The sequence below is a fragment of the Tupaia chinensis genome, unplaced genomic scaffold (assembly GCF_000334495.1).
Source record: "Tupaia chinensis unplaced genomic scaffold, TupChi_1.0 Scaffold000037_20, whole genome shotgun sequence".
NCBI lineage: Eukaryota > Metazoa > Chordata > Mammalia > Scandentia > Tupaiidae > Tupaia > Tupaia belangeri.
The window spans coordinates 378,136-390,301 of NW_006159479.1; the positions used below are offsets into that span (position 1 = coordinate 378,136).

The window sequence follows — 12,166 nt, forward strand, 5'->3', positions numbered from 1 at the left end:
TATATATCAGCTGTATTTGCTATGAAAATATTTAGATTAATTAAGATCTTTAGTAATTCAATAAAATGTGGGGGGGAAACAGTATAGAAAGCAAACATTGATACCAGAGACAGTGTGGGAGGAGAGTGGGAGATGGCAGAGGGTAAGAGATAGGGAACCAAGGATGGGGGGGGGGAAGCAAAACATACAGAAAACAAGAAATGGAAAATTATTTGCTGACAATAACATGTATGTTGATGTGCTTGATTGAGACAATATACAGTGTACTCTGGATGGAAAATCTCATTTTGTATGCTGTAATGATGTACAGTGAATGAACGCAAATAAATAAATTGAAATAAAAAAAGGAAAAAGAAAAAAATCTAAAAGATTAAAAGTAAAAAATAAATTAAAAAATAAAAAAAAGATTAAAATCTGGGGGCCAGCAGGTGGTGTGGTGGTTATGGGCACTGGACTCCCACATGGTTAACCACGATTCAAGTCGTGGACCTAGCAGCTTGCTTTCTCACTTTCCCTCTCACTGTCGTGCACGCTCTCTCTGTCTCTCTCTCATGCATGCTGTCCCTCTCTGGTCAAATTAAAATAAATAAATAAATGAATAAATAAAGTTAAATAAAAATAATTCTAAATAAAAATAAGACTGGGGACCAGCAGTTAGCGTAATGGCTATGTTACTGGACCCCCAAGTAGTCAACCGCAGTTCAAGCCCCAGACCCAGTGGCTTAAACTCATGCTGGGCATGTGTGCGTGCATGCCCAAGATCCCGAGAGGAGAATGGAGGAGAAGGGATTGCGGAGTGGCCATCCGCCCAGGGAGTGATTTCTCGCTTTCTGTCTCTCTTTGTCTTTCTGGCAAGCGCAAGTGCCCTATGGCAAAGAAACCTCTCATTAAAAATAAAAAAAGATCGAGTATACCTGATTATATAACTCAGATTATAACAGAGAAAGAGTATGTTCCACAATGTGTTTGGGTACATATAGGGCTACTATGTTCACACTATTAAGTCCAAATGTGGCCATTGTTTTACTTATACAAAAATGGGAGACTTCCACAATGGCTAAAAAGTGGAAGCAATCCAGCTGTCCATCTATGATGAATACACAGACAAAATGAAGTATGTACACACGATGGAATATTATTCAGCTTTAAAAAGGAAAGAAATCCTCTCAGGTACTACAATGCCAATGAACCTTAGCAACGTTAAGAGATATTAGTCAGTAATTAAAGGACAAACACTACATGGGGCTCTACTTATATAAGGAATACAAAACAGTTTAAATTATAGAGACAGAATAATGACTACCAAATTTGGGGGAGGAGAGGATGGATGTTAATGTTTACTTTGTACAGAGTTTCAGCGTTACAAGATCAAAGAGTTCTGGACATGGATGGTGGTGACAGGTGCACATCAATGTAAATGTACTCTGTGCCGCTGCACTTAAAACTGGTTAAATTTGGGTCCAGCAGGTGGCATACTGGTTAAGGCACTGGACTCCCACATGGCTGACCGCAGTTCAAGTCCTGGACCTGGGGGCTTGAAACTCATGCTGGGTACATGTATATGCATGCCCAAAATCTCAAAAGGAGAATGGAGAAAGAACTGCAGTGTGGCCATTCCCCCTGGGGTGATTTTCACTTTCTGTCTCTCCATGTGTCTCTGGAAAGCTCACATGCATTATAGAAAAAAGACTCTCTTTTAAAAAAAAGTGTTAAAATGGTAAACTTTATGTGTATTTTACAATAATTTAAAAAAATGAAAGTGGCAAACTTACCTCTCCATCAGCTGCCAGAGCCATTGAGTGATGTGAGCCACAAGCCACTTCGACCACTTGCTTGATCAACAGATTGGTACAGACTTGGATGGGAGCAATGCCTTGGTTGGTCGTCCCATTCCCAAGCTGGCTATACCCATTGTGGCCCCAGGCGTAGACCACTCCATCTACACATGAGGCATACAAGAATCAACTAAAAGAAATGGCAACCCTGGTACTTTCTTCCCTAAAACTTTGTATAACTTCAACTGTTATTTCTGTCCCATTGTACTCTCCTCTCTATAGAGTAACTACCAATGGCGGGCAGGAAAGAGAGAGGAAGGGACGGAGGTGAGAATAGGACAGTCCTTCAACAGAAGGACTCGGTACTACACTCAGCTATGTAGTCTGAGTCAAAGTTTATATATACAAAAATTAGACTTTCTAAACACTTTGATTCATCTCAGTCGTCTGTGCCAGGTACCGATCAAAAGGCAGAAGACATAGGAAAGCCCAGCACTGATGTTTACCATCACTTCACCAAGTGCCAGGTCTCAGGGAACCCTTGGAGCATGTGTGTCTCACCTGCTCACAGAGCACAGAGGAAAGAGGTCTACTGTTTGCAAGGGCAACAACCACAGAGCCTCGCTCAAGCAGATTACCTTAGTGGCATGAAATCTGGCAGTTTTTTGTTACTGCTGTTAGCATAAAGCAACCATTTTAGTATGCTCATTTATTCTGTGTGTCAGGAATCTGCCCAGGGGAAAATGCTTGTCTTTGCTTCATGACATGTGTGATCTCAGGAAGAGTCAAAGGTTGGGGACAACTCGAAGGCCAGGGCTGGGGAGGCTGGCATTATCTGAAGGCATCTTTGCTCACAATGTTGTGGCTATCTTTAGAAAATGTAATTGGCTTATTATGAAGGACACAGCTCAGCAACAGCCAAATTAAACAGATGCACTGGGCAAGGCATGGAGAAGGGCACAGAGTTACATGGGGATGGACGGAGCTTCCACCCTCCCAGCACACTGATATGTTCATTAACTCAGAGTTCTTCTTGCTGAATTTTTTTTTTAAATGACTTCATCCATATGACTTTTCTGTTTTGTGTTTTCTGGAAGTTTTCATGCACTTCTTCCCACAGTACCGGGTATCAAGAGCGGGTCATCCCTAGTTATGCTCTTGTCTTTCTCATGCTAATAAAATACCCTGACCCACTAAGGCCAAGCTGAGCCTGGCAATAGCAATGTCCCAAGAACACAGCAGAAATCCAAGTCCATGGTCAGGCTACTACTAGCTTACTGACAACAACCTCTCACCTACCAGGGAAACAGAACTCTGGTTCTCTAGAATAACGGCAGTCCACAGAAACTTAGAATCCTCCTCCAAGTATAAGACAGATCTAGAGAAAGGCCGTGTGTGTCCCTATTACAGAAACTAAGACAGAAACCATAAAACGAAAATTTCCTTCTAAAAAGGATGAAGGCTCAAGACTGAATTAAAGAAAAAATATAAAACCTAAAGAAAAGATCCACACTTTTACGTTCAAGTTATCAGGTGAAAGAAATAACCAAACCTGTGAGTATTTTAACTTCTGAAAGACAGAAAGTAGACTTGAACAGAGAAATACATATCTTTTCTTAGAAAAACTCAGTATCATAAAGATACTAGTTTTTCCCACATAAATTCATAAATTTAAAACAATAGCAATAAAATGCTTCCAGTTGCTTTCTAGAGTTAGAAAGTTAGAAAGTTCACCAGGAAGGGAGCTAGACAGTGGTGCAGCTGTAATACAAATCTCAGAGGCTGACTCATGTGGGTGGGTTCCGGAGTCACATCCGTACATCTCCCTACACATCCAGATAAGTGCATGCCCATGACCCAGGGCTGGCTGAGGCCCACCCGGGCAGACTGCTGTCTGAGGACCCTGTTGAGGGTGACTGTCTCTCTATTTCCTGAGTGAGCAAGAGAGAGAGAGAGAAGAAAGAAAAGAAACTTGAAAAAAAATTAAAAGGTCAAATAAGAATAATTAGGAAAACTCCCTTAAAAATAAGACAGAGTTTCTAAACTAAAATTAATATTAGGGCATGAACAGACAGATCAACCAATGGAATGGAACTGAAAGTGTAGAACTGAAGTAACTACATATGAAAATAAAAGCTACATCATCTGGGGACAATCTCATTGGAAATTAGATTCTTTCTTCATACTATACACCATGGTAACTTTTCAATGAATTAAGACATTTCAATGTAAAAAATCATATAGGAACTAGAAGGAAAATATTAGTGAATTCCTGTATAACCTGTGAGTAGAGAAAACTTTACTGACTCAAAATCCCAGAAGAAGAATGAATGAATGAATCTGGTTTTGTGTGTGTGTGTGTGTGTGTGTGTGTGTGTGTAACTGCCAGGGGGTGCATGTGCTTGCTAGGGGGATGGAGCCAAGAGAGATAGACAGAACCTCCCAGTGGGAAATAGTCACACTGCAATTCTTTCTCCATTTCTCCACCCTGTCAGAATTTGGGCAATGCATACACACACACATGCCTGGCATGTTTTTCAAGTTGCTAGGGCCAAAATTCAAAGCACTGGCCATGTGGGATCTATCTCCTTTACACAACACTTAACCACTGCATTACAAAGCTAGCCCGAATCTGGTTATATTTAGGGGAAAAATGACCTTTCACATGAAAAAAAACTCCACATGCAAGGAATAATTAAGATACTGAGAAAAAAAAATCTTTCTAATTTATGTCAATACAAGATACTATCCCAAATGTAAAAAGAACTCCTAAAAATATGCAAGAAAAATATTCAAGAACTCCATAGAAATATGAATTGGCAGTTCACAGGAAAAGTAATATAATGGCTCTTTACCATATAAAAAATCGCTCAACCCCACTCTTAAGAAAAATACAAATGACATCTAAACATGACAGATGTCAGGTTCCTACTTGCCAAAGCTGACCTAGTTCCTAACATGGCCAAACATCCACTAAGTGAGGAAGAGACTAATGCACAGCCCCCAACATAACACACCCCTCAGAGACCTACTGGCCGTTTGGTGGCAAGTAGATGTTTATGGACTAATCAGAGCCTGGAAGGGGCAGCCAAACCTACTGACAGAAATCAGCACATGATCCAGGTATAGATTTCCTGCCCACAAGGCTTCAGCCAGTACTACTACCTGAGGGCTTATAGAATATTTAATGACTTGGCATAGGAATCCACAAAACACCAAACCAAGGAAATGCCTTCATAGCAAAAGAGGTGTACCAGTGGCAGGCCACCCATGAGTTTACTGGTCCTATCAAAGACTGCTACACCCAAAAGCCGCTACTGGAAGGTGCAATGGATGGGCAGGTCTTATGAGGGTGTGCAGCCTGGCAGTATGAAGCAGTTATCTGCATGCCTTGTTAATTACTTACTTGAGCCAGCTGACACATGCCTTAGATGCTAAGGGCTCTGCGAAAATATCTGTGAGGCATGGGAAACATCCTGACCCTGGCTAGGTCATGCCATCCCTGTTCTATAAAATGTTTATGCCTTATACATTATCCTCTTTGATGCATACTAAGACAGCCTTCCTCAAAGTTACAGAGGAACAGCATAAGTAAACTGGCTTGACCTATGACATATAACAGGATCACATATGATAGTAACGAGCTTGAAAAACATCTACACTGACACCAGCAGTTGGCGTAATGGCTATGTCGCTGGAATCCCATGTAGTTAACTAGGGTTCGAGTCCCGGACCTGGTGGCTTAAACTCACACCAGGTGCGTGTGCATGTGTGCCCAAGATCCCAAAAGGAGAATGGAGGAGAAGGGATTGTGGCATGGCCATCCCCCCTGGGATTTATTGCCCCCTCTCTCTCTCTCTGTCTTTCTGGCAAATGCACACCCCCTATAGCAAAAACCTCTCAAAAAAAAAAAAAAAAAAAAAGAAAGAAAGAAAAAAAGAAAAAGAAAGAAAGAAAGAAGACAAACATCTGTACTAAAGTCCTTATCTCTAACTGTAGAACTTCAACTGCATCTTCGGAAGCTTGCAAACCGTTCCCTCTGCCTGCTATGTATAAATAAAGAAGCTCAGCATGACTGAGCAGTATAGCTTGTCTGTGTTCACCTGCATCCCTGCTTCTGCATCTTTCTCCTTTTTCTAACTTTTTCCTTCACAGGACCAACCCCTGAGGGTGGAGAGCAACAGGCCCCAAGGCACAGCTGAGGCATCTCCCTGCACATGATACCTCACCAGGATGGTATGTCATCCTAAACTCTTAATAAATGACCACTAGACAGTGCTGCGTCTCAAAGAGGTAGGATACATGGGTCCAGGAACCATGAGTGCCTTTGCTGCCAGTGACCAACTTGGGGAATTTGACTCTCCTGTCCTTGCAACTCTAAACTCCATAGGTTTAAAGGTTCTGGTTCCCAAAGTGGGAATGCTTCCCCTAAGGGACACAGAGTCCCACTGAACTTAAAGCTGTGGCTGCCAAAGCAACTCTTGTTCGTCTAGCCAAAAGCCAACAGAAAAGAAGAGGAGTCACCTTCCTGGTGGGACGACTGACCTGACTGGCAGGAAGAAGCAGGACTGCTGTTGTATGATAGGGGCACCCAAGTGAGATCTGGGAGTCTTCTCATACACACTTGCTCAACAGTGATGGGAAACAGAAAGGGGCAGCTGCCATGGAAATCAACTCTCAGCCCCAGCGTCCCTGGGCGGTCCAGAGATCTGAAGGACCAGGGCCACAGGGCACAGCTTAAAACAGAAACAGTGAGACCAGAATGCTTATCTCCTTCCACATGGTCAAGCAGCGACTCCTCCTCAATCTGGTAAAAGCCCTCACTGAGCCAACAGGTAGTGTGGTGACTAAGGCACGGGATTCCCTCATGATTCCCTGGGGCACACATGCACATGCACCCAGTGAGAGTTAAAGCCACCAGGTCCAGGACTCGAACCACAGTCGACCACATGGGAGTCCAGCAACATAGCCATTATTCCAACTGCTGGTCCCAGGAATATAAAGATTTTTTGTTTGTTTGTTTGTTTGTTGTTTTGGCCAGGTTTTTAAGTCAAAAAAAGGAAGAGCAGAGATTGCAATAATCAGTATGTGAACTTACAGTTCTTTTCTCACTGCAGTGTTTCATTGCTGCCTTGGTTGACCATGGTTTGAGTCCTGGATCTGGTGGCTTGAAAAATCACATCAGGTTGGGACCAGCAGGTGGAATAATGGTTACATTGCTGAACTCCCACATAGTCAACTGCAGTTTGAGACCTAGACCAGGAGGCTTAAACTCACACATGTGTGTGCATGCCCAAGATCCTGAGAGGAGAATGGGGGTGATCTGGGGGTTGATTTCTCGTTTTCTGCCTCTCTGGTGAGTGCATAGGCCCTATAGCAAAAATCTCTCTTTAAAAAAAGAAAGAAAGAAAGGGAAATCACATCAAGCATGTGTGCAGGCATGCCCACAATCTCAAGAGAAGAATGGAGAAGGGAGTGCAGTGTGGCCATCCACCTGATTTCTCACTTTCCTCTCTGTCTCTCCAGGTAGGCAAGCAACTTACGCCAAAAAAAAAAAAAAAAAAAAAAAAAAAAAGCCCTGCAGCATTTGTTTGCTGTCAATTTCTTGTTTTAACTGCACAGCCCAACTTCTCCCTTTATCTAAATGCCTTCCTCCCCTTCTGCCACGTAACATGAGAAAATAATCCAGAAAGGCCCTGAAGGCAGCAACGAAACATTGCAGTGAGAAAAGAACTGTAAGTTCACATACTGATTATTGCAATCTTTGCTCTTCCTTTTTTTTGGCTTTGAAACCTGGCCAAAAAAAATTTTAAAAACCTTTATATTCCTGGGACCAGCAGTTGGCATAATGGCTATGTCGCCAGACTCCCATGTAGTTGACTACAGTTCGAGTCCCAGACCCAGTGGCTTAAACTGACACCAGGCACATGTGTGTGTGTGCCAACGATCCCAAGAGGAGAATGGAGGAGAAGGGACTGTGGCGTGGCCATCCCCCCGGGGGGGGGTGATTTCTCACCTTCTGTCTCTGTCTTTCTGGCAAGCACACATGCCCTATAGCAAACACCACTCCAAAAAATAAAAACAACTTTATATTCCTGGTTCAGGAAACTAGATTTCTCCTTTACAAAAATTCACATGCAGACATTGGGAGTGCCCCTAATGAAACACACTATCTCTCTAAAGCGAAGCTCAGTACCTGACCAGCCCCACCATGAACATAGAACTCCCTAAACGTGTATTAGGGCCTTGCTCTTACATGTGACAGCCAGCCAAGGATCACCACCTCTAAGAGATCAAAACAAAAAGAAACAAGAAGTTTGGGAGGTAAAGAAGAAACAATGCAGAGAACAGAAGACAACATAAAAATAACCCACAATTTTAACAAGCCTCGAAGAGAAGATACCGAGTTCATGAAACAATAGCAGGAAGCTCTAGAAAGGAACACTTAAGAGAACAAAAAAAAGAGCACTTGGAAACACACCAGCAAAAATGCTAGGATTTTACATTAGCATTGTAAGATAAAGATGAAATTTCTTAGGACGTGGATAGGAGAAAAGACAAGAAAATAAGGAAGATCAGCCCATAATCTCTAACTTCCCTCTTAGAAAAATTTCCAAAAGGAGAAAGCAAAGAAGGGAAATTATCTATGAAATATTATAAGAAAACTCTCTTAAAAATAAGGCATTTCTAGACTGAGGGGTCTACAGATGTCCAACACAATAAATTAAAAATTACCCACACCAGGGTACAGTCATGATTATCTCAAAACACTTGAAACAAGAAAAAGATACTTAAAACTTTCAAAAAGGAAAAAAAAACGGCCATACACAAAATAGTGAAAATCTAAATGGCATAAAAATCTCAATATTTACCCTGAAGCCAAAAAGGTGCAATGATTCCAAAAGTGAGGAAATAGGATTCCCACTCTGGCATTCTAAGCCCAGCCAAACCACGGGTAAACATTAGCAAGCAAAGTAGAACCAAGACAAAGACATTTTAAAATGGGGTCTCAAAGATTTCTCACACATCCCCTTCCTTGGGAAGCTACTAGAGAATGTGTTTGACACAAATGAAGATATAATGAAGAACGACACAGGACACAAAAAAAGGGGATCCAGAAAAGACTGTGTATACATGGACAGTGGTGAAAGCCAAGTTCTAGGCTGGCAGCTATGCAGCAGGCCTAGAGAGTGATCCGATTGAGCAGGGAGCAGAGGGCTGGCTCCACGGACTCCCTGATGCACGTGGTGTGCTGGTCTGTACAAGAGATGGGGCATACGTTCACAGATGTGCAGAGGAGTAAGCAAATGAGAAAAAAGTGAGGCTACAGTGAAACCCAGGAAAATAAGCAGTGGCTCAGCCATCAGGAACATTTACAAAGTCTTGACCATGTAAACACTGAATGCAAAATGGTGACACCGAAAGGATAAGGGAATGCAAAGTAGGGAAAAGAAAGTTAAACTTATTTTCATTACAGAAAGTCAAAGGATAACAACTAAAGTTGAATTCAGAATAGCAGTACTTTGTAAAATATGAGATTCGATACCAAAAGAAACATCTGAAACAGTTAAAAGGGGTTCCTTCTGAAGAGCAGTTACTAAGATGGGAGGCACTATGCCAGAAGGTGGCGTAATGGTTAAGGCGGTGGACTCCTACATGCTCGACCACGGTTTAAGTCCTGGACCTAGTGGCTAGCTTTCTCACTTTCCCTTTCTCTTTGTCTCTCTCTGGTCAAACTTTAAAAAAAATAATAATAATAAATAGAATACATAATTATTTTTTAAAAAGGGGAGACACTTCTATTTTCCACTAAAAACCTTATACTATTTGATGATTCAGAGTATTAAATTGTTTTACAACTATTTGACTGTAATACATAGATAACACACATGGATATATTATACATACATATAATAATATACAATATGTTTAATGTATGCTGTGTAGCATGGCTGACCACAGTTTGAGTCCCAGATCTGGTGGCTTGCTTTCTGGTGAGTACATGTGCCCGGTAGCAAATTTAAAAGTATGATAAATAAAATAAATAATTATTTTTAAAAAATCAAAAGTGAAGGACCAGTCCTATAGCACAGTAGTTAAGTACTATGCATAGGGAGCTAGAACCCACATGGCCTGCTGTGGTTCGAATCCCATCCTGGCAACTTGAGAAACATGCCAGGTGCATCTATGTGTGTGCCCCAAATCCTGACAGAATAAAGAAATGGAGGAAAAAGGATTGTGGTATGACCACACCCTACCATGTTTCTCTTTCTGGCAAGTGCATGTGCCCTTTGCCAACAAAAGAAAAAAATCAAAATTGAATTAAAATAAAAAGAAAAATATTCACACTGCAAAGCCACTTATTTATATTTTAAATGTAATACTCAAGGTATTTAAAATGGTATGATCTGGATTCTGAAAATAAGTCTTACAAGAAGAGTTCTAGCTTTGTAAGATCATTACTTTGAAGAAAACCAAGAATTTGAATATATATTGTTTAGTATGTTTGCTCTGGGAAAAAAAAATCAAAGACTGCCTCAGTATTTTATGGTTAGAAATCAATGACTAGTTAAAACTGCTATGTGTCAGAAAAAGCTAAAACCCAAGGTCGCAGCAGATGAGGAGCTGAACAGTCAGTGACACAGTCAGTGTCTGAAAGGGCCAGTGTGACTGCCGGAAGCATGACTACACAAAGCAGAAGGGAGATAATCACCTCATTATGCTCAACACCAGTTACTCTTAGTCGCTGGTCATGCTCAGATCTGGATCTCTCGGCTGGAGACAAATGCAGACAACCTGGAGCGATTCAGATATGAGATGTGGGCAACCACAAAGCCACATTCTAAGACCAATAACAGCCAGCAAGGAAGCTGTGCTTCCCCAGTCCAGACACAGAAAAACGGGGATGCAAACCGCCTCTCAAATGCCACCCTAAGAGATTACCTCACAGAAAGCTGAGGGCCTCTGTGAAAGAGAACAAGGTGCCTGGCGTAAGAGAGGAATAATTCAGGTTATTTAAAACAAACTTTCGGGGACTGCCAGGTGCCCACAGGGCAGATATTTACCAAAGAGAAATGTCTAATCTTCTGCAGTGATCCTGGGGAGGCAGAGGAAAAAGGACAAGAGTCTGCCCACTGTGGCCCCCATTCTTTCCTATGGCACCCATATGAATGGCAAGGGATAAACTAAAATTTGATTCAAGAGTCAGGAACTATGCAAGAGGAAAGTCAGTTTTATTTGAGTTTATAAAGATGTACCAAAGGAACCGTGAAAGTTGCCTTGCAATCATAAATCCACTGAAAATTAGGTTGGAAGGACCATTTTGTTTGCTATCTCTAATCTTCCACAACTTTACGTAATTAGTCAAAAACCTCAGAAGTTTGCCCAACTTGCAAGAACTCCCATGGCTGTTCCGGAGTAGCCTGAAGTGTCTAACTTTTATCTGCTTTGTGTACTGTCCTCAGAAATTAAGAAAAACAATCTATAATTATTTGATACAACCCTCCTTTACAATTAACTGTTCGGTTTCACGGCAGCTTATCAGCTAGATACGTTCCCCCTTTACCTTCAGTGCTGAGAAGAACATGTGGCCCACTCCCATAACTAAGGCTTTTAATCTTCTTTCCACATAAGGCTTCTAGCTTTTTGGGTACAAGTGTACTCTGGTTATCTCCAGTTCCTAGACAGTTACTATAGTTCAGTCCAAAGACAAAGACCTAGAAAACAAATAGTGTTGCCTGAGTCATTTAGATAAAGCTATATTAAAGGCTTCCTTCTCTGCTCTGAAAATAAAACACACTTAAGTGTTTTGGTAGCTCAGTAGGAAGAAGGGACTAATAAGGTTGGTAAGTTCAACCACTGCTGATATTCCTTAAGTTTCAGAATACATGGTACATTCTCTGAAACTCAGAGAGTAGTATGGGGTGGCGGGGCTTTAAACTGAAACTGGAAAGAGAGAAGCTATATCAAAGGCACAATCTTCCTGAATTTATTCTTCACTTTTTCTCAGTCTTCAGAGTACAAGCTTTGAAGTCTAACCCCCCAAAAAAGCAGTAAAACTAACTCTAGGTGTTCAGAGTCTTACCTCGTCGCTGTCTGTAACGTACAGTGCTTCGTTGGCTGAGGTGCCGAAGACACATGCTTTCCGAATAGATGCAACTTCCTGAGGTGAGAGCAGAGTGAAGATGGGCCACTTTCCTACATCCACCATGACTCTGGCTTCAAACAATTCCTACAAGTGAGCCAACATCTCTGCTGGAACACACAAAAGGGAAACCAAGAGAAAAAATCAAGTTAACAACTAAGCTAACTTAAAAAGAAAGAAAAAGAACAAAAAACCCTGTTAATAAAAACCAAGCAAAGCTAACTGCAGAATAAACTAGCTTTGGTTA

The 12,166-nt window shown here is 41.5% G+C and overlaps 1 protein-coding gene across 4 annotated transcripts in view; it reads right to left on the bottom strand.

The window, feature by feature from the left end:
- The window catches only part of RCBTB1 (RCC1 and BTB domain containing protein 1), a 62,796-nt gene that overhangs the window by 32,754 nt on the left and 17,876 nt on the right, over nucleotides 1–12,166 (bottom strand). Inside the window, exons 2-4 of one of the 4 annotated variants that reach the window (XM_006140512.3) lie at nucleotides 11,860–12,029; nucleotides 11,341–11,491; nucleotides 1,773–1,939 (exon numbers count right to left, since the gene is read on the bottom strand). In XM_006140512.3, the coding sequence (XP_006140574.1) occupies nucleotides 1,773–1,939; nucleotides 11,341–11,491; nucleotides 11,860–11,985 (444 nt within the window). In that variant the 5' untranslated portion in view covers nucleotides 11,986–12,029. Of the gene's footprint in view, nucleotides 1–1,772; nucleotides 1,940–11,340; nucleotides 11,492–11,859; nucleotides 12,030–12,166 lie in introns of those variants that run through there. The other 3 variants (XM_006140513.3, XM_027772189.1, XM_027772193.1) reach the window with 3 other exon arrangements.